Here is a 21,610-nt window from a genome sequence, read left to right on the forward strand (position 1 = left end):
AGAATAATGTCAATCTGAAACAAAACAAAACAAAAACGCAACAAAAATCCACAACCTCCCCCTCCCCAGACTGAAAAGTTTATTCTACATACACACAGGAAAACAGAACATTCATTTCATCTTTGCTGGCAATGCACATAGCCAAATTTCCTTCAATAAGGGTCAGATTAAGTAAATTACAGTATATCTATATAATGGAATACCATATTACCATTAAAAAGAATAGACACTTCTATTAAAAAAAAGAGAACATGAAAATGATGATGATGATATAATAACTAACATTTCTTGAATCCTTATTATGTGTCAGGCAATGTTCTATGTACTTTATACGGTGTTAACTCATTAAACTGTCACAAAAACACTGAATGACTGGTGTTGAACGGTCTATGATAGATATTAAAGGAAAAAAGAAAGCGCAGAACAGTATCTAAAGGTTATTTTTATTTGTGAATGTATGCAAAAGAAAAACACAGTAGGTAAATATATAAAAATTATATATACGTATAAAATTTCTGCAAAAATAAACTGTTAACAGTGAGTGGTTGATTAAAAAGATGAGAACTTATTTTTCACGGTCTACTCATAATGGAGTGGCAGAGACACAGTGCTTCTAATTGTGAACACTTTTGTACTCTTGAAATTTTTAAGTACATGTACTATTCTTTTTACTTAAAAAAGAATACCTAAATAGGCTCTGAAAAATCCCAAGAACTGGTGGCTACTGTGAGGAAAGGCTGATACAATGACCAGCAAATGGACCTCACACAGCCCGTTACCTATCCACTTCCTCCTTCATGTATGTGGTATAACTGCTGCCATCATAGGACAGGAGCAGCCCTCCGTCACTCAGCCGATGCACATCTACTTCTACGCATGAGCCGTTCATGATCACCACGTAGGAGTTGGGGGACTGTCGAGTCACCTGTAGGGAACAAAAACCAGAAGGGACAAGTCAGTGTGTCCCTTCCAAGTGGAGCCCCAGACAAAATTTCAGTACCCCAAAGATACAGGTTAAGAAAGATCCGTCAGAGAGGAAGGTGCTCTTAGCATCAGTATCTGTGGGCATGTTGCAAACTAACAGGGTGACCTTAGATGCTTTTCCCTAGTCTGGTTGTTCTCTGACTTCTTTATCTTCTGGCTGCATATGTCACATTGAAGAGCACTAAAACACTTTCACAGAAACATCAAATACTGCTTCAGGCTACTGACACAAATAATTGACTGTGATTTCACTAACACTCTATACTGCAACAAACCAAATATTTCCCCCATCTCTTGACCGAAAGAAAACAAGCTAACAAAGAAAGACAAAAAGTAAGCTATAGTCTTCAGTTGGGTTCAGCATACCTTAAGTACATATTTGACTCCCTCATAGATAAGCTCAACATCTACTGTATTCAGAAGTGTATGAGCAGGAAGAACTTGACCCCTGAAAGAACAACATGAGACACATTTACTCCTAGAAAGTTCCAGAAGTTCCTAAGGAAATCTCAAAGGTTATTAATTGTATGACTTCCTGGAATAAAGACTGGAAACAACCTAAGGTCCATCAGTAAGTAACTGATACATGAATTATGAAAAAGCCTTATAATGTAATATTATACAGCCATGAAAAAGATGAAAACATTTATGTACTAATATGAACTACTCTCCAAATTACACTGTTAAATGAAAAAGGTAAGTGAAATTGAACACTTTCAGAGTATGCTACCATTTGTGTTCTTTTTAAAAAAATTTTTTTAACATTTATTTATTTTTGAGAGACAGAACAGGAGCAGAGGAGGGTAGAGAGAGAGGGAGACACAGAATCTGAAGCAGGCTCCAGGCTCCGAGCTGTCAGCACAGAGACGGACGCAGGGCTCAAACTCACAAACCACGAGATCATGACCTGAGCTGAAGTCGGCCACATAACCGCCATCTAGGCCCCCCATTACCATTTGTGTTCTTAAAAAACAGGGGGTGGAGGGGTGTCTGGGTGCTTCAGTTGGTTAAGTATCTGACTTAGGCTCAGGTCACGAACTCTCAGTTTGTGAGTTCGAGCCCCACGTTAAGCTCTGCTGACACCACAGAGCCTGCTTTGGACCCCCTGTCCCCATCTCTCTCTGCCCCTCTCCAGCTTGCACATATGCACTCTCTCTCTCTCAAAAATAAACATTAAAAAATAGGGGGAGGGGAGAAACAAATATTATGTGTATATGCTTATATATATTTATAATATGTCTGGAAGGTTACAGAAGAAACAGGTAACATGGGTTGACTGCAGGGAAAAAAAACTAGGTGGTCAAAGAACAGATAGAAGAAACTTTTCACTATCTACCTTTTTGTGCCTTTTGAGCTTTGAACATGTGAACATATTACTGGTTATTAAAAATAAATAAGATTAAAACTTAAGAAAAGAGAAATGCTCCACTAAAACCAACACTTATTTACTCTTATCAACTGGGACTTCATTTGGGGTATTAAAAAAAAAAAAAAAAAGGCAACAGGCCATGGCCAAGTTCAGGGGAAAGGGAAGGACACTGCCAAGGAGGGAAATACTATCTATCAAGAAAGAGTTTTGACAATAGAAAAAGGGAGTGATAAAGCAAGTGAGGCAAGAGGTTAGTAGCTGGTGGATCTGTGCAAAGGATATAAAAAAGTTGTTTGTACAATTCATGCCACTCTTCTTTATATCAAATTATTTCAAAATACAGGTTTTAAAAATAAATAAAAAGTAACTAACATTAAGAAGGTGGAGGGGGGGCGCCTGGGTGGCTTAGTCGGTTAAGCGTCCGACTTTCGCTTAGGTCATGATCTCGCGGTTCATGGGTGTGAGCCCCACGTCGGGCTCTGTGCTGACTGCCAGCTCGGAGCCTGAAGCCTGTTTCAGTCTGTGACTCCCTCTCTCTCTGACCCTCCCCTGCTCACGCTGTCTCTCTCTCTCCTAGAAATAAGTAAAAATTTAAAAAAATTAAAAAAAAAAAAAAAGAAGGTGGAGGGAAGCGTGCAGAGATTACATGTGACACGTTTGTACACTAGTAGGCAAACCAAGTAACTAGATTAGAGATTGCATGTTGAGGAACATGAGATTGCATGTTGCAAAGCTGAACTGGTAGAAAGGGGCCAAAGTATATAGAGAGTTGAAAGTCACACTGAAGGATTTAGGTTTAATACACAAGGGTAATGTGAGCTGCTGAAGGTTTTAGTGCATGAAAGCAACACAATGAAAGATATTTATCGTTAAGACTTGAATAGCTGTGCAATCTCAGTTCAATTTTTAAAAATTTTTTCTCCCTTTCAGACACCTTAAAAGAAAGCTGATAGACGTCTAATAACACAGAAGCAAATACAGTGCCTGTGATTAAAGTGCTTTAAAATGATTAACCCCTTGGACCATTCCTCTAGGGACTCAAAGGCAGAGCTTAGTCTCTAGAGCCAGAGTTAGAAATTAGTTGAGCTCCCAAACAGTCTGATCCTCTACTTGAAAGACTTATGAGGTCATCCTGAATATCAGGCTCAATTACGAATTCCTGAAAGGTGTTGCAGGTAATATATGAAATATTCAGGGTTCAATGCCAGTGGGAAACACCAGATTTTCATCTCTGGGGTGGGTTGGAAAGATTTGATGCTTGTATGGGAAGGAATGCTTACTTCAGCTGGATTTGTTTTTAAAAAGCAACCCATTCTAACTTTGGATAAGTTAAATTTCTAAAATCTGTAGAGTCCCAAAATAATTTGCCATGAAAACTCCCACAACTTTTCTCGCCCTTGACTCCATGGTCACTGAATAATAGGTAGCATTCACAAACTGCCCAGGATAGAGAGAAGAATAAATGGATTTTTGAACCAGGACCACTGGTTAGCCTGTCTACGAGCAACAAAGCCTACCTTTCTAAGGAGTGAAGGAAGTTAGAGATGCTATTCCGCAGGCTCACATCTGCCACGTGGAGAGCCCCACACACAACTCCCAACATGGTGTCAGGTCGCTCTGCCTGAATAAAAGAAAGAAAAAGAGGGCAGGTCAAAAGCATAGTCACTCGGCACCATGGTCCCTCAATTTAAATCAGAGCCAAATCTGCTGTGAAGAAACAGCTAGCATTGAGTATCTACAACCTTATTGTTCGATATTTGACATAAAAACACAATTTACTTTTAGAATTTGAATAGATACTTCCATCGATTAGAAATGAAAAACATCTTTGTCTATACTCTCCCTTTTCCAATGAACCAATCAAAGAGGAGATCAAAAAAGAAAGATTTTGTCATAAACAATTCAAGGAGTGCCTGGGTGGCTTAGTTGGTTAAGCATCCAACTCTTGATGTCAGCTCAGGAGCTCAGGTCATGATCTCATAGTTTGTGTGATGGAGCCCATGTCAGCTCTGTACTGACAACACAGAGCCTATTTGGGATTCTCTCTCTCCAGCTCTCTCTCTCAAAATAAATAAACAAACCCATTCAAAAAGGTACAAGGATCTGGCTACTGATAATCTCAAAGAAAAATGGAATATAATCAAAATCTGGACCTTCAGATAATTTAGATGCATCTAAGGATTCTATACAAAATCTTATTCAGACTAGCCCGGTGACTCAGGAACAAAGGGTAACTGCTGATTTAAATGTGACCCCTCTCATCAGCACCTGGTAGATAGATGTAAAAGTGGGTAACCCTGAAGCAAACTTAACATCAAATGAGGACAGACGTATTTCAAATCCCGGATGCCTCTCTTCGAATGTATTTTAGAAAATAATACTAGAACATATAAAAATGACTGTTTAAGAGGCACAAGAACTTTATATTGCCAAAATTACACTGACTTCTGAATTTTTCCAAGTAGATCAACAATCACTTACATTAGAATCAAATAAATTTTCTCTAGTGACATGGACTGATCACACCATAATCCTATAAAAACCCAATCCCAAAAGCTGTATGTCAAGTGGGGAAATACACACCTGTACTTTTTCTGCTATCAGTCTGTCTAGCCAGCCAGTGTCAATTCTATTCAACTGAAAGCTCTCGGTCTCCAACAATTTGATGAGATATTCAACTGTAGTTCGAAAGTCACCCCGAATAGATAGCTCCTTCAAAGCTACCACCATGTTTCTGGGAGAAGAACAGAAGCAGATCTGTTTCAGTAATAAGTGTTTTAGTGTTTTTCAGTCATTTTAAAGAGTCCTTCCAATTCTTTGGAGTCTTAGGAGGGAGGAGACAGGCAGCGCCACAAAGAAATGACAGTATAGATGTGAAGAGTGCTCATTCACGTGCATTCCAGACAGGATTTTGTAAGCCAGTAAACTTAGGGGTTCTGACTGATATTACCATAAAAGCATCAGCAAATTACCTTTCATTATGTAAAATACATAAAAAACTATGTGCAAACCACCCTCAGTTTTCACTTACTGGGTTTTCACCATTCTATTCATTTATTGATGGCTAACTAGGATTAGGGCATAATTCTCCCCTCCTTACACCTTATGTACTTTATTAAAGTATATTTTACATATAATAAAACATACTTAAGTATACTGTTGAATACATTTTAACAAATGCTAATACCTTCATGAGGTTTCAATACAATGAGACAACAGGCTGGGTACAGTCAGGTTAACAGCCTGACCCTGCATGTGAGAGTGTTTTTTAACCTGCATTTTAGACATTTGTGGAAGGAATTGCTCATTAATTTTGTTACTTCCCAATTAGGTGCAAAATGATCTAATTTTAACAAAATTTCAAATGCTGTGAGTTTTTTCCTGTACATTTCTGCCCGGTGACTATCTTGCAAAGGGCAGGTCCTTACTTCAACAAATACTTAATTTATTGTTAATTAGGTATCTCACACACTCAAGACACATAACTAGACTCATAAGGGAGAGAGAATATAGATACAATTACCGCTTTCAAAATATATGGTAGAATATGATAAATTCCAGTAGAAAGATAATCAAAGTGCTGGACTAGTTTTAAGAAGGGAGAAAATCCACCTCCCTATGGTTTCATGAGGCGTGTGGAATCTGACATGGGATAAAAGTATAGGTTGAACAATAGGAATATCATTCCAGTGGTCCAGGCATTCCCTCAGCCTAAACCATTTTTTTGTTTCTCACCTCCATCCTCCTCTCTACACCCTCTTGGCCTGGCTTATTCCTATATGCTTCTTAACTGTCTAGATGTAACTTCTTTCTGGGAAATCTTCCCTGGTCTCTCCAGACTGAGTTAGCAGACTCAGCTATATATTCCTATAACGCGTTTATGTAACCCCACTATTACAGACAGCACTTGCTACACTGAGTTTAGTTGCTTATTGCTGTCTTCTTGTGGATTCTAACGTCCCATTAGAACAGAGACTCTATCTGGGTCCTCATTATATTGCCATCACCCACATATATTTACTAAACACTTACTATGTTCAGGGAATACGGCAGCAATAAGATAAACATGGCCCTGTTCTCATGGTATTTAGATTACCATCTATGGGAAATAATGCTGAAAATGGGGACTAAGGCTATTCTGGAGAATAAGAATATAAACACCAAGCTGAAATATATAGATCCAATGTGACACAGAAAGAAGAAATGAACTGAGCTGAAGAATGAACTTCTGGCATGTTGTCAAGAAGGAAGGTTATTACAGAGACCATATTTTTAATATGCTAGAAGTTAACCTTGTTAGCTTTGCACTGTAGAGAAATGTATAGAGCAGGTCAGGAGGTAAAGGAGCAAAGGCTTCTGAACCAGATTAGAGGACATGTGCTATAGAAAATACTGAGTGGTCTCTGTAATCAGGAGTTTAAACCTAAATACCAATAGAGGCCACTCTGGGAATGTAAATGAGTGAGGAAGAATGGATGGGGGCTGGGTTAGAGAGTTCATGTTTCCTCTAAAAGCAGCAACCAAACAAAGCTTCAGTTAACTTTTACCAAGAGGAAGCAAAACCAGTGTTATCATTATCATCCCATTTTTAAGAGAAGAAAGAAATCTATATATTTATTTCAATCTCCCAATTTTTAAATATTGGCAATTTTTAAAAAATTAACACTCTGCAAGCCAATCAAAACACATCTGTTGCTGTGACTAGTCGGAAAGCCACCAATTTTACAAGCTCTCGTGTAAGCTTTCTTCACTTTCGTAAAGCAGAATATGGCTGCGAAAGAAAAAAAGCATCTTTCTAGCAGACAGTTTTTCTGGTAGTGTTGCTTTAATTTTGAAAAACTTTACTTACAGTTTTGAATAAATGGGAGGAACTGTAGAGGATAGAGAAAAATTAAGAGTTCCCTACTTCTGTATACATTATTTAAAAACCAACCTTATTAATAAGTAGCTATTGACTACTCAGTCAATGGGTACAGTTCAAAGGTCAAGAAAATGGTTATAAATACTTGGTTCAAGAAAATATACAATTAAAAAATAGAAAGAACTGGGGCACCTGGGTGGCTCAGTAAGTTGTGTCTGACTTCACCTCAGGTCATGATCTCACAGTTTGTAAGCTTGAGCCTCGCATCAGGCTCTGTGCTGACAGTATGGAAAGCCTGGAGCCTGTTTCACATTCTGTGTCTCCATCTCTCTCTGCCTCTCCCCCATTCATGTTCTGTCTCTCTCTCAAAAATAAATAAACATTAAAAAAAATAGAAAGACCTAGTTCAATTTTGATAGATAATCTAAAATATCTGAAGTGTTAAAATTATCTCCTGGAGCCCTACTTTTTAGGAAAACACAATTGTTTGTAATATTTTTAATGTTTACTTAACAAGATAAATGATAAATAAAAATTGTTTAATATTTACGTTTAATAGAATATTGATAATACTTATGACATAGCAGTCATATGTATATAAGCTGTGTGTATATTTCACATCACACTGAGGTCTCATAAACAGTGTGGGTAGTTCCCTTATATAGTTTTCACATAACAAGCAGTTTAATTTTATTACTTAAAAAAAGATTGGGGGGAGGTGCAACTGGGTGGCTTAGTCGATTAAGCGTCAGACTTCGACTCAGATCATAATCTCACAGTTCATTGATTTGAGCCCCACGTCAGGCTCTGTGCTGACTGTGGAAGCCTATTTGGGATTCTCTCTCTTTCCCTCCCACTCTCTGTCCCTCCCCCACTCATGCTTTCTCCCTCTTTCAAAAATAAATGAATAACCTTTTTTAAGAAAGTAAAGTATATATATATTTATTTAAAAAAATTTTTTTTGAGAGAGAGAAATAGCAGGGGAGGGGCAGAGGGAGAGAGGGAGAGAATCTTAAGCAAGCTCCATGCTCAACAGCCATGAGATCAAGACCTGAGCCAAAAATCAAGAGTCAGACCTTTAACTGACTGAGCCACCTAGGCACCGTTAACTTTATTATTTTAAATGACTATAGGATATTTACAGCCATACCTTTATTTTGATGACAAGCAGCAGATCCTACCTATGATTTTATATGATGCCAAACTCTTGGTCAAGAATCTACCACCCCCACCAAAACGTTTCTGTGGAAAAATATGATTTCTTTAAAGCAATCAATTTTATAAACTTACCAGAATTTTTGAAAGTAAGAATACTTGAAAAGACTCAGAAAAAAACAGAAAACATCTGCCAAACACTGCATAATTTAACAAAACATGAACCCAAGTACAACTGAAGATGTATTTCCTCCAAAACAGTATAGTACTTCTCCGGCAGACAATTTCCATTCCTGTGCTCACACATTCACTGAAGATTAGAATAAACTTATTTTTTTAATGCAATCAAATGTTGTTATACTCACGAAATTGCTTCCTCTCTGTTTTCTCCCCAGGAGAAGCAATGACCAAACTGAGAATCAGCAAATTCATGAAGGCCCCCTGCAGCAGCAACACTGAAATAACCCCAAACATTCTTATTGCTACGGAAATTCAGTTCCTGAACTGTTCCTGAGCTGGGCTTAAAACCCTGTTAGAGAATGAAGAATATGAGAAACCATATTATATTTCCAAGGAAAAGAACATACATATGGACACTACTTAGGCTCTGTGTTAATCACACACAAAAGCAGAAATGATGCACAAAAATCAGAAAGGCTCAAGAGCCAACATCCAGTGCTACCCGCCCAATGAGGACTTCATAATGACTAAAACTGGACTAAATGGCCAATGGAGCAGTGATTACTTATTTGTCTGCTCTGATGAGACTTCTATAAATTTCCCTCTCCAGAGGAATCCACAAGATATTTCAGAAGCAGACCTTCAGATACCATATTAATATTAAAGTTCACAAGAAAAAAAAAGTATAAACCTTTTAAGTGTTGGGTTACCTCATCTGGATTTTCACTAGTGATCCGAGCAGCAATAACATGGCCCCTTGGGCAAGGAACATGAGCAGAATTTTCAAAATCAATGGGAGCATCACCCCAGGGAGATACTCCATACATCATACGAATATCCTTGATTCTGTACAGAGGGATCCCCATGGCAATCTGAAAGGAAACATATCACTCATTTTTCACAGTTACTTTCCTTAAAATGTGGAGGCTATCAGATTACCTACAAGATTTTTCATTTTAGTAACCTCCACCTAAAATACTCTTTCTATTGTAGCCTGTAATCTACATTAATTGAATAAGTAACTAAGTTGTGTGTGTGTGTCTACTGCATTAAAAGAGCAGAATTAAAATATATATGAGAAGAGACTGCATAAGTGGCTATCCAAGAAGTACAGACAGCTAAAAAGTCCTAACTGTGTCATAATTATTTCATAATTATTCCCACAAACCACTGGAGAAGGTAAATAAATCTTTAGTCCTTAATGGGAACCCAGAAAGAGTTCTCAATGTGGACAAAGAACATATTAGATACAAATAATATCATACCTCACCATTAGCTATTAATTACTGCTTCCATAATAATTTTTTTCCTGGACTAAGTGGAGAAGATATTATTGATAGCTAGCACTTTAAACATTATAAAAATAATGTGCTGCCATCGTATTGCCAGAAGAAACTACAACCACCACTATGATGTGGAACTGCTTTAATATTGAACACATGTAAAAAGGAGTAGAGAACACTTACAAAGGTTTTTTCCAATTAAAATAATCATAAAGCATATTATTTGTACAGTTTCTTTCTAAAATATGACAGTTTCTATCAGATGTGTCTGGCTAAAAAATATGATACTATTACTAGATTTGTACCCCATCAGGAAAACCAACCCATACATCACAGCCCATACAGCATGAGATGAACATTAGATGAGACTCAGATAAGAGGTGCTTTTCTTTATCAGACACCAGGTTAAACCAGTTTCTCAGGCATCTCTGATATTTGGAACTTCTCCAGGCAACTCTCTGAGTCACGATCAGAGTGACTCACCTGGAGTTGTGCTGCAGGGAGGTTGACATCAGCTACCATCTCTGTACAAGGGTGCTCCACCTGTAGCCGAGGGTTTAGTTCCAGAAAGTAGAAGCTTCCATCCTGGCTGTAGAGGTATTCAACAGTCCCCGCACTCACATAACCAACCATTTTGGCAAGTTTCACCGCACACTCAAAGAAGAAAGATAAGTCAACGTAAGTGTCTCACCTTGACCAGCTGGTGGACCTCTACAGCTTCTCCCTGACTCAAATATCCACTGTTTATAAGAGCCATTAAAGGCCTTTGGCTACATAAGAGTAATTTCACTCTCTCTGATTATTATACAAGGTTCCTAGACATGGGTGGCAAACTCAATCCAGAGCTGGGGAAAACTGTTTTTCACCTGGCCTCATAGGCAACCTCACCCTACCAGTTTAAGTTGTATGCAGGCAATAAAACACTATGGCAGACTATTCAGTGTGCCCTGGGTTTTAGTATTCCTGGTAATCTTCCTAGAAACATAACTGTCCAGCTAGAGACTACACTTTTCAATGTCTCTTTACCCAGCGACTCATTTTTTACATATATGTCAGCATTAGTGAGTAATATGTGTAAACCCTGAATCAGGATTTAGAATGAAACTACTTGTCCTCTATTCCTAATTTTCCCCTTTCTGTGGATTGGAATGTAGTAATAGTTCAAGCCAGTTTCCACTATGAAGATGAGAACACACTGAGAATGGCAGAACAAAACAGGCAGAACTTGAATTACAAGACAGCCTCAGGAAGCAGAACTGTCCTACTAACCCTGGAGACCTTACCTCAGATTATGAGAGGGAAGGAAAAATAAACTTCTATCTCATCTAGGTCATTGTATTTTTTGGATCTCTTTTTTAAACAGCTTAACCTGTATACTAATCCATACAGAAATTATAAAATTCAGGTAAGATGCTACTATTTAAAAAATTAAACCATGGGGATGCTACCTTAGCAAAAGAGTAGTGGGTAGCAAGGAAATAAATGTTGCAGACTGAAAAGGTTATGGTCTCATTGTTAGGCATAACAAAACATTTGGTAAACTGTCTTCTACAATAACCTGGAACACCGACAACACACCAACTCTAAGAAAAATAGTTAGAAAAAGTCATAATGTGAAAAAATAACAACTATTTTTGTATCCCCAAATCAGATTAGATTCTCACCCTGAAGCAATCCAGTATCAAAGATCCACTAACAGAGGAAAAATTACTATCTCTAGAAATCTTAGGGTGTGGTTACTCTTACCTGAAGCTACCTGGAAGCATATAGACCAGAAACTGAATTTCAAAATTGTATTTCTAAACATACCACAAACCTGGCCTTGAAAAGCCTGTGACTGATAACTACAATAATATTTGTGGCCCCACTCTTGCATCAACTCTGCCAAAGAAGGCACAGTCTCTAAAGGCCAATCACAGAGAAAACTCAATGAGGAAGAACTTTGCAGGGAATAAAGCCAGGTACTTCAGGGATGATAGAAAAGGGATTTACGGCCAGAGAGCAGAACCAGAGGCAGCCAGGGGGCCAACTGAGGTATTACTCTAATACATGGCAGGAAATCATCATAATTCCTGCCTAAAAGGATTTGGTAACTGTTATGTACCAATGATTACTGTATATTTTTCATCTTCTTTTTTCCAAATGGGACTTATCCTGTTCATATTCCACCACTGTATACTGGGTATATGCTAGAGGGAAGAATAAGGAGTATATAGCTTGTATTTTAGGTCACTGGCCCATGAAAAAAACCACATGAACATTTAATGGAGGGAACTGTACATTACCTAGAGGTCCCAGACTCTGGGCTGAATGTAGTAATTGGATGGGACTTTGGGCTGATTTCGTTGTGGAAAGACTAAATATGTTCTAAGAATGAGAAAAAGGGTATGAAAAGATAATGGGTAGCCAGAGGAGCAGACTGTGGCAGATTATTAAATGCTCTCTAGTGATTTTTCTTTGTGTCATTTAGTAATAGAATCTCCTGAATTTCAGCTGAGTATATGACCACTGAGTTAGTGACCACAATTCATGACGCCCCTACAGGTAGGTGTGATTGTGTAACTAGATTTTGCCCAAGGGGATATGAACAAAATATGGGTAACTTGTGGATCCATTTTTACATGCCTGCCCTCTAAGTCCTTTCTCTCCCCCTCCCACAAGCTACAATATGAACATAATCTTGTGAGAGAGCTTTAATCATGAGGATAATGACACCCTAGGGCAAGGGTTGGCAAACGTTCTCATTAAAGGACCAAACAGTAATTATTTTCAGCTTTGTGAACTATAAAATAAATAAATTAATATGGCTGTGATCTAATAAATTTTTATTTACAAAAAAAGTTAACAGGTTATGGGGCGCCTGGGTGGCTCAGTTGTTTAAGTGTCTGACTCCTGATTTTGGCTCAGGTCATCATCTTACAATTCGTGGGACTGAGCCCCGCATCTGCTTCTCAGCCCTCCCCCACTTGTTCGTTCTCTCTCTCTCTCTCTCTCTCTCTGTGTCTCCTCCCACCCCCACCTCTCTCACAAAATAAATAAGAATAAAAAAAAGTTGGCAGGTTGGATTCGGCTTATAAGCTATAATTTGCTCTTCCCTTTCTTAGTGAATGACACAGCAGTAAGGCTGGGTCCCTGGTACCAACTCATCTCTCAACAACGGTGAGAGAGAGGAAGACAACTTATACTGTGTTTAAGGCACTGTATTTGGGGGGCACCTGGGTGGTTCAGCATCGGACTCTTGATTTCAGCTCAGGTCATAATCTCACAGTCGTGAGACTGAACCCCGTGCTTAGGATTCACTCTCTCCTTCTGCCCCTACCTGCCCCCTACATCTCTCTCTTTCAAAAACAAACCAAAAAAAGGCCACTGTATTTTGGAGGCCTCTTTAATTACAGCAGTTAAAGAATGATTCTTAATAAATTCACACACATGTAGGAATTAAACTTCCAAAACAAATGACCATATATTTAGCTTGTTTGGAATTCAGGTGAAAAGAAATGGAAAATATATTTCCAGTAAGATGAAGACTAAGTCATTGTTTCAGAAAAGACCGTGTTCAGACCCCTAGACTACAACTGTTTCCAAGGGACCTTGCAAAACTGCTGAGAATTCTTTTCTACACAAAATCATAGAATATGTAAACTTTAAAGATGCTCACAGGACCTTCTAAGAGATCACAGATCTGAATAAAGACATCTGAAGACTCAATGATAACTACAAAATGGAACTACCTACTTATCATGAGCTTGCTAAAAAAAACTCAAACTAAGATTAAAAATCCCCAAACATTTTTCTTTTTTACCTCTACTCAAAACAGTACACTGATTTTTATCAAAAAACTAATTTAGGGCTAGAAATATTTAGAGGGAGAAGAGTAGGATTATTTTTCCTCTAGGAAAAGGATATAATCTTATCAATTATCTAGAACCACTTGAAATTCCACTATTCTCAGATTGGTATATTATGAATTGAATGAGTAGTTCTGTGTAAGAAAGCAAAAACTACAGTTTTCATACACACACCTGTTCCATATGTTCAAATACTGCTGGAGTAGCAATAGCAGCTGGTGCTTCTTCAATAATCTTCTGATGCCTGCGCTGTACGGAGCAGTCACGACCAAACAGAGAGATAGCATTGCCATACTGATCTGCTAAGATCTGTACCTCCAGATGACGGGATTGTTTGGCTAGTCTCATCACAAATATAGGAGATCCAGGGACTTCAGTTTGAACCTAAGTTAGAAGAGGAAATAAAACAAAGAGCTTAAGTAATAAGCACTTCAATTCCAACAGGCAGATGCCTATAAGTGTCAGGGACCATGTTAATTAGCAGGAATACAAAAATGAATAAAATACAGTTCATGCCCTCACGTATTTTTAAAATGTTGCATTCTTAGTTATATAACCAATATTAATAGAAGACTGAAACATGTACATCCATCCAATGTGTTACAAAAGTGAAAAATAAAATAATTTGAAAAGACATACACACAAATCCCACAAAAGGATAAAATACTGCCATCAACTCCAGACAGCCAAATGTACAACGGGCTCCAGACTAGATGCTTTCTTGGTTCACATCACGTCACAGAGGGTGTTGTAGTTGAAGGATTCTGATCTTCAATTGTGAAGCATAATGCCGTTAGATACAGAATTCTACACTGGTGGTTACCTTCTTTCAGCACTTTAAAGATAATCCAATGTTTTCTGGCTTCCACTGGTTTCTACTGAGATGTCTGCTATCAATCATTACTCCTCTGAAAGCAATATTTTTCCAGCTGCTTTAAGATTTTATCCTTTTCTCTCTCTTTTTTTTAGGGGGTTGAGGTAGCAGATTTAATCTGTTAATCTTAGATGTGGTTTTCTCTGTATTTGTGCTGTGGGGCTTATAGTACTTTTTAAATCTGTGCTTGGTAACTTTTATATAACTTCAGGATAATTCTTAGCCATTATCTCTTCAAATACCATTTGTGTTCCATGATTTCTTCAAATATTGCTTCTGTTCCACTCTCTCTCATTTCTGAGACTCAAAGTGCATATTAGATCATCTCACTGTATCCCATATGTCATTTATGCTGTTTTGCTATGTAGCAAGTCACCCCAAAACTCGGGGGGTTACTTAGGACAGCAACCATTTTATTTGCTCATGATACTGTTCCTCATCTGGGCAGTTGTTCTCTGCTCTTGCCTGGGGTCACTCATATGCATATCATCATCTGGTAGTTCGAGTGGGGCTGAATGGTCTCACTCAAATGTTGGGTGACTTGTGGTGACTGTTGGCAGGTAGGTCAAGGGAGCCTTTACTGGAACAGCTTATCTCTATAGTATGCGGCCTCTCATTCTCCAATGTACTAGATCAGGCTTCTTCAATGCAGTGATCCAAGACGGTGAGTGCAGAAGCTGCAAGGCTTCACAAGCCCTAGGGTCTAGAACTTAAACAATACCACTTTTGCCACATTCTAATGGTTTAAGCAAGCCACAGGGCCAGCTAAGACTCAAGGGGTGGGAAAAGAGATGCCACCTCTTGATGAGAGGAAAGGCAATCACATTGCAAAAGGATATATATACAAGGATGGGAGGAGTTATTGCGGCCATCTCTGCAAACAATCTACTATGGTCCGCCCTCTGGCCACAATAATTCATAGACCTCCCACATGCAAAATAGACTCACCCCCTCCCAAGACCCCCAAAGTCATCCAATCATGGCATCAGGCTTGACGTCCATTTTCTCATGAATCATGTCCAGTTGTGAATAAGACTCCTTGGGTGCAGCTCCTCAGGTGCAGTTTCTCTTGATCCAACGATCTGGGAACTAAAAAGACAAGTTACCTGTTCCAACACCCCCAGTATTTAATGATGAGATGGGGAAAGGTTAACCATAAAAGATATTCCTGTTCAAAGAAGAGAGGGTAGGAAGTACACAGTGGTCACTGCTCCACAGTAACTCTCTGAAGTCCAGATGGGTACATGTCAGGTTCCCTTACTCTAGAGGCAAGGAAATTTTTTAGGGTCTTGTTCTGGTCCCTGGGAGTGATTTTCATAATCCATGGCTTATGACTCTCCTCTGCTCTTAGCTATGCCCTCTGGGCTCCTGGCTCTGCTCTCTGACAAATCTCTCTTTTTATTAGATGTTTACAGCTTAATAGCTTTCTCAGTCTGCTTCCTGTTTATAGGAAATTGAACACTCAGAAGCCTCTTGGAAGTCTGAACTACCTCTGTCCCTTTTAGGCCCTTTGGTGTGATCATCAGTACAAGTCTATTGAAAACTGTAGATTTCCTATGAATCATACTAGGGGATTTACTCCTTGCCCCAAAAGATACATCCGTAACCTTTCTGCACAGACATATCTATACTTTAGGCATATCAGACTGCTGTAGGATAACACCTTGAAGATTCTTTAAAGCTCTTTCCTTTTAGCTGAGAGGGTAATCTACCAGGGAGTGTCTTAAATATCTCCAAGGCCTTAAAAGATCTCACAGGCATTCTTGACTTGGCCTTCACCCTGAGGTCACTTTTTACTTTGAGGATCTTTGTGCCAGGTAGAGAGACTGGGAATGAAAAAAAGTTCTGTTTTCAAACTCAAGTTTGAAACACCTTCTTTAGCTCACCTCTTTCTTACTATTCCTTAGCATAAGTAACCAGAAGGATTTAAGATACTTTCAACACTTCATCTAGAGATTTCCTTAACACTGATCATTTTATTTTATTTGTTTACAGCAATTGAGTGGGGCTCAGTTGGGTATTTCTTCTGTTCTGGACCAGGAGCTACTAGTCATGTAGCTGTAGTCATCTGGCAATTTAACTGGGGTTGGATGGCTTAACAGGGTCTCACATCATGACTCAAATGTGGTGCTGACTGTCAACATGTAGGTCTAGGAACTCTCAGCTGGGATAACTCAACTCTACTTCGTGTGGCCTCTTTTTCCTCAAAAGGCTAGACTGGGCTCTTCAGTTATCAGTCTGAGGCTCAATTCAAGAGGGCAAGGGCAGAAACTACAAGACCAGTTGAAGTTTAGGCTTCAGAACTTACACAGCATTTCTGTTACGTTCTCTTTGGTAAAGTAAGTCACAAGGCCAGCCAAACTTCAGAGAGTGGGAAAAAGAGTCTTTCTTGATGAGAGGAGAGGCAAAAATCATAGTACACAAGGGCATGTATATATAGAGAGAAATTATCATGGTCATCTTTGCAAATAATCTCTTACATGCTCTTTTCTGTATTTTTCATCCTTTTGTCTCTTCATGCTTCAGTCTGGATTTTCTTCTGAGCTATCTTCCAGCCACTAATTCCCTCTTCAACTGCATCTAATATGCTATTAAACGCCTCTACTTACTTCTTAATTTTAGTTATTGTCTTTTCAGTTCTAGAATTTGTTTCTTCTTTATAGTTTCCAGTTTTCTGACAAAATTATCAATCTTGTCTTTAATTTCCTTGAAAACATTAAGTATAATTACTGTAACATCCTTGTCTGATGGATCCATTATCTAAACTTTCAGAGGGGTCTGTTTACTGACTCATTTTTCTTGATTTTCAGTCATGTAATTTGATATGACTGCTTACTTTTAAATGGTTATTTGATACCACACTCAAAAAATTAATAGAAACAATTTGAGATTCTAGATGTTATTATACTTGCTTCTTTTTGGTGGTTAGAGACACCAGCAATCCTAGAACTCCTTGCTTGAATCAAAGGTTGAATATTTTGAAGCTGAGATTAAATGCCTGTGAGGGTTGGCCTATTTCCAGTTTATTTTTACTCCTAAGGTGTAGTTCCTTCAAGATCCCAACCTAAAATGTGGGAAGTTTCCCAAGGCACCCTCCTTAGAAAACCCTGAAGTCTAAGTTTTGTCTTTTTAGTCTTATAAGACGGTTGAAAACTCTAATCATCTTTTCAACTACTTCTCAAACCAAAAGATGTCACTAGGGAAAAAGTGGCCTTAAATGCCACCTACCTGGGTCTCCTTCTTCTCCTATAACTTAGCCCCTTAATTCTTTACTGTCTTGAAAGGTTTCGAATGCCTTGAAATAGATTTGTAAAAAAATTTTATCCAGCTTTTCTAGTTTGTTCTCAATGGGAGGATTTGTTTGTTATTTGGTTAATCATTATTGGAACTTACGGACTTTCACATAAGACTTCCTAATCTTAGAGTTCTAGATTCTTGAAAATAAGTAGTTTTGAAATACCTTAAGGAATTATACTTTTAAAAATTAACATGCTTTTCCTTTTGCTCCTAAGAGCAAAAGGCCTTTCTTTTAGACCCCATGAAGTATTGATCTTCCTATGAAATCAGGTAAACTATAAAAGGAATGTAGAGTAAAAAGGAAAAAGAAGGAAAAATATTCAAAATCTGACATTCAAAATAGGATAATGCAGCAAAACAATAGACTAATCACCTTTCTCAGTTTGCTGTTGAATGTTATTTGTTTGTTTGTTTTTTAAAGAGGTCAAATAGAAGGTGGCCAGAGATACTAGTAAAAGACAACACAAAGTAAAAAAATGCTGTGAAAAATAAGAACAGCAGGAAGCTAGAAAAGTGAAAGCCCAGAAGGTGTCCAATTTTCCTTTTTTTTGGTTCATCTTTTTCTCGTAGGAGAAAAAAAGTGAGTCAAGTATGTGAGGGTAGCCCAAAGACAGGAAATAGAGAGACTTCTGTCACCCAATTATCTAAGATTCTGAAAAGAGATCATTTCTTTAGCCTCCACAAATAACTTGTAGTATGGCCACACCAACATGGCTGCAAATCAGAGTGTCGGGCAGACAGAGATCTAAGGTTCAGCTTTCCTAGCCAACCCTCAATTACAGAATGCAGACCTGCCACAGGCTTCCTGTGCCAGGGTGCAGTGGCCATGCAGCACAGACTATGGTGCAGACTGCTGAGGTGGCCGACTAGACACACAGCATAAATCCTGGAGCCTACAGTCAATTTGAACTGAAGTGAGGTAGTCAATCCGAAAGCCTGAGCCTGGCCAAGCCAAGAGCATCCAGATTAGGAGCTAACCACATACCTTATCTACAATGCCAACAAAAGAGAAACATAAAAATGTAGAAAGGCTTTCTGACTCTTCCTTATCACTATGAGATCCTGTGAGCCACATGGACCATATAGGGAAGAGGTATCTGAGAAAATGAACACTTTTATATTAAGGAGAATAACTACTGTTTGAATTACCTTATTGAATAAAGCCTTACACTGAATTGGACATTGCTAATAAGCAGGTATGAGCTAGAGAGAAAGACTAGAGTACTTACAGATAAAATAAAAAATTAAGTATTTTCTGGACATCCAAATTATATGATTTATTATTATCTTTTATTTTATTGAGGTATAAGTGACATACATTAGTTTTTAGTGTACAACATAACAGTTTGTATATACAGTGTGAGTTAAATCATGTATCTCTGATACACATGTAAATTCAAGCAAACAAAAACAACTTATATTCTACCTGTCTGAAGAGGTTAGGGAAGTCATCTGCATTATTGACTTTTCTGATTCCTTTCCCTCCTCCTCCTTCTGAGGCCTTGATCATTACTGGATATCCAACTTCCTCCGCTGCCTTCAAGAAGAAAGAGAAAAGTAGAAATAAGAGTAGTATTAACAGGGAAGGAGAAAACTGGCACTTTCTCTCTTTAAGAATGCTGCCATTGGTAGGCCCAAAAGCAGTAAAAGAGAAAGGTCCTGAAGACATACTATTAGGTTAAAAAAAAAAAAAAAGGTAGTAAAACAATATTTGTAACATTAGGTTGAACCAAAAGAAACTGCTTTTTTTGTAGGTAGAAAAATGGTTGAGTATTGGCAATTTCACATGGTTCAATATAAGACAATCCTGTGTAGGTCAAAACAAAATAAAACTGTATGTTTATACATAGTTATGTATTCTTTCATACACCCATATATGTGGGTGCAAAAAAAAGGCTACAATATTCACCAGTAGTGATTTATAAAAAGATAGATATACTATATACTTTTTACCATAATTATTTCTATATTATTAGAATTTCTTATAGTATGCAGGTCTTCATGTATTACCTCTAATTTTATTTTTTTAAAAAGGTATAGATAGTCGATGGTCTCAGTACAATTTCTGACAACATAAAAGATTCAACAAATCAGAACTCTCACATATCCAGAAATTATTTTCTCACTTTTTGTAAAAGATAAAAATAACAAGACACCCAAATATTTTTTTAAGTTTTATTTATTTATCTTAGAGAGAGCGAGAAAGAGAATATGTGAAAGCAAGGGAGGAGTGGAGAGAGAGAAGAATGAGAGTCCCAAGCAGACTCCACACTGCCGGAACAGAGTCCGATGTGGAGCTCCAACCCATGAACAGTGAGATCAAGCCCCAAGAAGAAGTTGGACACTTAACTGACTGAGCGACCCAGGCGCCCCAAGATACCAAAATATTAATAACATTAGTTAGAAAAATAATTTTATTTTATTATTATTTTTAAATATTTTTATTTATTTCTAGGAGAGAGAGAGAGAGCGTGAGCAGGGGAGGGCCAGAGAGAGAGGGAGACACAGACTCTGAAATAGGCTCCAGGCTCTGAGCTGGCAGTCAGCATAGAGCCTGATGCGGGGCTTGAACCCACGAGCCGCAAGATCATGACCCAAGCAAAAGTCAGACGCTTAACCGACTAAGCCACCCAGGCGCCCCAGAAAAATAATTTTAAAAATATATTCTAAATGTGGTTTTCAAATTTAGAGCATTTGATAATGATCAGGTAATAATTCTAAGCTTTCTGAAAATTTATTACATATTCATTAAGTAGGGAGGTGGTTAAATCAATATATGCCCATCTATTAGAATACAGTGCAATTATTAAAAGGGATGAGGTAGCTTTTATATATAATGATATGGAAAATGATCAGGCTGTATTGCTATGGCAAAAGTAAAGGGGGCTGAAGTTAACCAAAATTTAAAATAACTAAGTCATTCCTTTGTCAAAATAATCTAGTGGTTTATGGTTTACATTAATAACAAGACCTAAAATTGTATCAACAGGACACCTGGGTGGCTCAGTCAGTCAAGCTTCCAACTTCAACTCAGGTTATGATCTTGTGGTTTGGTTGGGCTCAGAGCCTGGAGCCTGCTTGGATTCTGTGACTCCTTTACTCTCTACCCCTTCCCCACTCGTGCTCGGTTTCTTCCTCTCTCTCAAAGATAAATAAACTTTTAAAAAATTATAAATAAATAAATAAAAATAAAATTGCATCAACAGAAAGAAGACCATTTCAAATGTGTTAGTTGATTGGCATGAAAATCTTCCATTCACAATTCCATCTCTTCTAAAATTCTCTTAGGTCTATTCACTTCTAGGCTTATTAAACAGCATGATGAAATAGTGTTAGCAAAGAAAGGATTATCCCTGGGTGATAGGGATCAAAGAACAGCCATAAATGTGGAAAAGACTTACAAAAAAACAGGATAGTTCACATGATATCAGTAAGAAGGCAGGCCTTTTAAAAAGATATAAAAACTCTAGTTCATAGCAGCATTCTCAACAATAGCCAAAACATGGAAAGAGCCTAAGTGTCCATCAACGGACGAATAGATCAAGAAGATGTGGTTTATCTATATGATGGAATACTACATGGCAATGAGAAAGAATGAAATCTGGCCATGTGTAGCAACATGGATGGAAATTGAGGGTGTTAAGCTGAGCGAAATAAGTCAGGCAGAGAAGGACAACTACTATATGTTTGCACATATAGGAGGATTAGGAGGAACTTAATGGAGGACCGTGGGGGAGAAGTAGGGGGGAAATAGTGGGG

At 38.0% G+C, this 21,610-nt stretch overlaps 1 protein-coding gene across 6 annotated transcripts in view; it reads right to left on the reverse strand.

Annotated features, from left to right (window-relative positions):
• The window catches only part of ACACA (acetyl-CoA carboxylase alpha), a 272,064-nt gene that overhangs the window by 154,200 nt on the left and 96,254 nt on the right, over nucleotides 1–21,610 (reverse strand). For all 6 annotated transcript variants that reach the window (XM_039256323.1, XM_039256327.1, XM_039256326.1 and 3 more), the window contains 9 exons: nucleotides 19,278–19,388; nucleotides 13,855–14,064; nucleotides 10,316–10,486; nucleotides 9,260–9,421; nucleotides 8,735–8,898; nucleotides 4,937–5,087; nucleotides 3,871–3,974; nucleotides 1,351–1,432; nucleotides 780–925 (listed from right to left, as the gene is read on the reverse strand). In XM_039256323.1, the coding sequence (XP_039112254.1) occupies nucleotides 780–925; nucleotides 1,351–1,432; nucleotides 3,871–3,974; nucleotides 4,937–5,087; nucleotides 8,735–8,898; nucleotides 9,260–9,421; nucleotides 10,316–10,486; nucleotides 13,855–14,064; nucleotides 19,278–19,388 (1,301 nt within the window). The remainder of the gene's footprint in view (nucleotides 1–779; nucleotides 926–1,350; nucleotides 1,433–3,870; nucleotides 3,975–4,936; nucleotides 5,088–8,734; nucleotides 8,899–9,259; nucleotides 9,422–10,315; nucleotides 10,487–13,854; nucleotides 14,065–19,277; nucleotides 19,389–21,610) is intronic.

Source organism: Hyaena hyaena, unplaced genomic scaffold, assembly GCF_003009895.1.
Source record: "Hyaena hyaena isolate Hyena2069 unplaced genomic scaffold, ASM300989v1 scaffold_568, whole genome shotgun sequence".
In the NCBI taxonomy this organism is placed as follows: domain Eukaryota; kingdom Metazoa; phylum Chordata; class Mammalia; order Carnivora; family Hyaenidae; genus Hyaena; species Hyaena hyaena.